The 5,000-nt window shown below is 36.3% G+C and overlaps 1 protein-coding gene across 2 annotated transcripts in view; it reads left to right on the forward strand.

Moving 5' to 3' along the window:
- The window catches only part of LOC106873406 (uncharacterized), a 15,690-nt gene that overhangs the window by 9,057 nt on the left and 1,633 nt on the right, over window positions 1-5,000 (forward strand). For both annotated transcript variants that reach the window (XM_052972650.2, XM_052972651.2), the window contains exon 2: window positions 3,737-5,000. This exon is cut by the window's right edge and continues 1,633 nt beyond it. In XM_052972650.2, the coding sequence (XP_052828610.2) occupies window positions 4,114-5,000 (887 nt within the window). In that variant the 5' untranslated portion in view covers window positions 3,737-4,113. The remainder of the gene's footprint in view (window positions 1-3,736) is intronic.

Raw genomic sequence — 5,000 nt, forward strand, 5'->3', positions numbered from 1 at the left:
CTGCAGCCAAATGACTGATGCGTAAAAGAATAAGAGAGTATGTATGTATATATATATATATATATTATATATATATATATACATATATATATATATATATATATATACATATATATATATATATATATATATATACATATATATATATATATATATATACATATATATATATATATATATATATATATACATATATATATATATATATATATATATATATATATATATATATATATATATATATATATATATATATATATATATACGTGTGTAAGGGATGACCACTATCAGAAGCAACTGCCATTACACTTACCTGTTGGGTTTCCAATTAGACTTTCGATATTATTCAACCATCTCGTTCCAAGCTTACCTCTAGATCTGCTGCCAGTTGGCTTGGCTTGAACAATTCTGGCATACATACAATAATTATAATTGAACTTTTGTAAGGTATCTTGGTACTTATACAAAATGATGAAATGAATTCTAGTTTACAAAAGTAAAATATTTATTATCTTAAAATTAAGTAAAACAAATTTCTCATTTGTATAACTCCTCCTATAATTATTGTCATTTACTCCCTCTCTTCTGTGATTCTTTCTCTCCTACTCTGTGAGTATAGCGTTCCTTTACTCATTGCCTGCCACTAAGCCTAGTATATGCATGCATCCTGCACCTCATATTATCTTTCTGTACCTCTCTTTCTCTCTCTCTACAATGTTAAGTATGCTTAGAGAAATCAACCAACAAACATTTATCTTTGCTACTATCCTGTAGACATTATTAGGTATGCAGCTAACGAGCTCATAGGGTGGCGTATAAAATACTTCAGTGTTTTTAATGCAATTTCTGAGTTTGAATCCCATCATTCCATTGTTGATAAAACAAGACATCATTCAATTACTAAGGTCAATATAATCAATTGTTGCTGCTCTCCCTAAAATTTCAGGCCTTGTGCTTATGTTGGAAGCAATTCTGAAGAGTGATGAAATGGCAAATTCATTCGAGCATTGGACAAAATGCCTTCTAGCATTTTTTTTTTTTTTTTGGCTCTTTTCGTTCATCATTTACTTTTTCATACCTGCATGGGTCAGACAGAGTTTATTGAGGCAGATTTCTACAGCTGGATGCCCTTCCTGTTGCCAACCCTCACCTGTTTCCAAGCAAGGTAATATTCTCCCATGGCCAGACATGTTTCTGCAGAATATTGAAAATGAATGATATTCATTTACAACAATCTATGCAATGTCAAGACAAGGAGACACACACACACATGACAGGCTTCTTTCAGTTTCCATCTACAAGATCCACTCACAAGGCTTTAGTTAACTCAGGGCTATAGTGGAACACTCGCCCTAAGTATCATGCAGTGAAATTGAACCCAAGACCATCTGGTTAAGAAGGAAATTTCTTAACCATATAGCTACCTCTGCATGTATGGTTAATTTTGCCTTTTATCCTTTCAGGGTTAACAGAATATGTATGAGTCGAGCACTGTGGTTGATTTGATCAACTTAACCCCTTGCCTATAATCATTGACCTGGTGCCAAAATTTGAAACCACCACCACCACCACCATCATCTTCATCATCATCATCAAGGCGGTGAGCTGGCAGAATTGTTACCTTGCTGGACGAAGTGCTAAGTGGTATTTCGCCCATTGCTACATTCTGAGTTCAAATTCCGCCAAGGTTGTCGACCTTACCTTCCATCCTTTCGAGGTTGATAAAATAAGTACCAGTTGAACACTGGGGGTCGATGTAATCGACTCATCCCCACTTCTCACCCCCAAGCTGCTCTTGTGGAAAAAAAAAAAATTTGAAATAATAATAATAATAATAATAATAATAATAATAATAATCATCATCATCATCATCATCATCATCATCATCATCGTTTAACGTCCACTTTCCATGCTAGCATGGGTTGGACGGTTTGACTAAGGACTGGTGAAACCAGATGGCTACACCAGGCTCCAATCTGATTTGGCAGAGTTTCTACAGCCGGATGCCCTTCCTAGCGCCAACCACTCAGAGTGTAGTAGTAATAATAATAATTATTATTATTATGAATATTTCATTCATTTCACATTAAAATAGAGTTGTTGTTGTCGTTATCTAGTTTCCCCATCAACTCTAATTAAGCAGACTCAAGACCAAGGCCATTCAACCATTAACCATCCTGTATTTTTTTTCATTTGGACATTTGTATATAACAGGCTTTATAGATTTTTTTTTTTTTGTTCATAAAGCAGTAGTGTGGTTTGAGGCTTGGCTGCTATGTCTAGCAGGTTAAGTGAGCACAAAGTGCCTCAATAAAAGAGAATAAGTGTTTTCAATGTAGGTCAAGTGAAGTGTAAGGAATTTGTTGTTTGTGTGTATTTGTATGTATATATATATATATATATGTGTGTGTGTGTGTGTGTGTGTCAAGGATCCAGATGAGTAATGCAGTGCTTCTACAGTTAATGATAGTGAAGTGGTGGTGTTGGTGGTAGCAGTGGCATGTGTGTGTGTGTGTGTGATTATTATTGGAGGGTAGCAGTGGCTTCATGTTAAGACATGCATAAATACTGTTTCAATGTCGAGTGTATGTGCGTGTATCTATCTATCTATCTATCTATCCATCTTATCTGTCAGGCCGGCTTGTCTGTCTGTCTCTATCTGTTCTGTGTGTATTTTTCTTTCTGTTTTTCTGTAAATTCCATTGTCATTCGCTTGTGCCTCAGCAGTGTGGTAAGAAGCTTGCTTCCCAACCGCATGGTTCCAGGTTCAGTCCCGCTGCATGACACCTTGGGCAAGTGTCTTCTACTATTGCCTCAGGCCGACCAACGGCTGTGCGGGTGGATTTGGTAGACGGAAACTGACAGAAGTGGTCAAGACACATAAAAGTAAACAAAAATGTATGCTGATTTTTGTTTATTTTTATGGGTCTTGACCACACGTGTACTGATGAATAAAAGATGTAGTTTGCTACCGGCTTGTCTGTCTGTCTGTCTCTATCTGTTCTGTGTGTATTTTTCTTTCTGTTTTTCTGTAAATTCCATTGTCATTCGCTTGTGCCTCAGCAGTGTGGTAAGAAGCTTGCTTCCCAACCGCATGGTTCCAGGTTCAGTCCCGCTGCATGACACCTTGGGCAAGTGTCTTCTACTATTGCCTCAGGTCGACCAACGGCTGTGCGGGTGGATTTGGTAGACGGAAACTGACAGAAGTGGTCAAGACACATAAAAGTAAACAAAAATGTATGTTGATTTTTGTTTATTTTTATGGGTCTTGACCACACGTGTACTGATGAATAAAAGATGTAGTTTACAACGTTGATTATGAAACCAGTGGTTTACCGTTAAGTTAAAAGCTTTTAGGAGGTTAGCTTTGAAAGTTGCATTCCCTCGCGATCGGTAAAAATGTGCTTATTTTAGTAGTTTTGATTTATGGAGTCCCTCTAAGCGTGAGGCATTATTGTATAGTAATACCCTTATATAAATTAAATCATACATATTTATGGGAAAAAATGATGGGTTTTTTTTTCTTTATGAGGTTTTTTCACGCTAACTACTTGATAAATTCTTATAAAGTATTTATCCTAATATTATATTATGTATATTCACATTAAAGTAAATTATACAGAATGGTATTTTGAAATAATGCTGCTTCCATTACTTAATGACAAATGAAATCTTCTTTGGCGTTTGTCATGGCGCTTATGGCGAATGTTATAAATTTGATTTTCTTTTATTTTAGGTCAAGTACTGTGTATTGAACGAGGAAATATGAGCTGCTGCCTGTGGATCCATCCAATTCCGATTTTGAAACCTGTTGAGGATGGAAAACAAACGTATCATGGAATATATATATATATAACAACTACTGACTGACTTTAAATATCCTGTTCAGAAAGATAATCTGCAAATATTAATTTACATCGATTCCAGTTATTATACAGTCTTGTATATCTCGAACTTATCCCTCAGAGTTGCCTCCAGATTGCCTGAAATTTGATTTTTTTTTTTTTTGTTTTATATATCATTTACAATTCTTGTTATCACTCTTTAAAAAATATTTTACAAATATTGAGTGAAATATTTTGTCTCTTATGAATGACTGGTTTAAATTAGAAAATGATGGAGAATGAAGCAAAGATTGTATTTAGTGATGTTACTAGTGAGCAGATTCTGAACAAAGACAATCCATCTGAAGCAAATGAGGCTGAAGAGCAACCTCTTCCACGTGACTTTGTTCTGAGAAAAGAGAATTTGTCTGAGAGAAATGTAACTAAAGAGAGACCCTTCCCCTATGACTTTGTTCAGAACGCAGATAACCCTTCTGAGGGCACTAAGACTGGAGAAAAACCTCTGCCTTATGGCTTTATTCCAAACAGAAATTACTCATCTGAGGGAAATGAGACTGATGAAAAACCTCTCTCCTATGACCTTGTCTTAAACAGAAATAATCCATCTGAAAGAAATGAGGTTGAAGAAAAACCTCTCGCTTATGGCTTTGTTTCAAACACAAAAAATTCATCGGAAGGAAATGAGACTGAGGGGCAACATTCCCCACGGGACTTTGTTCTGTACACGGATAACTCATCTGCAGAGACTGAGTCGGAAGAGCAACCTGTTCCTCATGACTTCGTTCTGAACAAAGACGATTCATCTGAGGTGAATGAGACTAAAGAAGGACCTCTTGCCTCTGATTTTGTTCCAAACACAAATACCTCAACCGAAGGGGTTGAAACTGAAGAAAAATCTCTCCCCTGTGACTTGGTTCTGAACACAGATAATCCATCTGGGATTAAGTCGTCATCTGAGGGGAATCTGACTGAAGAAAGGGCTTTTCCTTATGGCTTTGTTCTAAACACAGGTAACTCATACGGGGTCAAGTCATCTGAGCGGAGTGTTACTGAAGAAAAATCTCACCCTTATAGCTTTGTTCTAAACACAGGTAACCCATCTGGGGTTAAATCATCTGAGGGGAACCTGACTGGAGAAAAATCTCACCCTTATAG

Source organism: Octopus bimaculoides, chromosome 14 (genome assembly GCF_046866305.1).
Source record: "Octopus bimaculoides isolate indiv1 chromosome 14, ASM4686630v1, whole genome shotgun sequence".
Classification (NCBI taxonomy): Eukaryota; Metazoa; Mollusca; class Cephalopoda; order Octopoda; family Octopodidae; genus Octopus; species Octopus bimaculoides.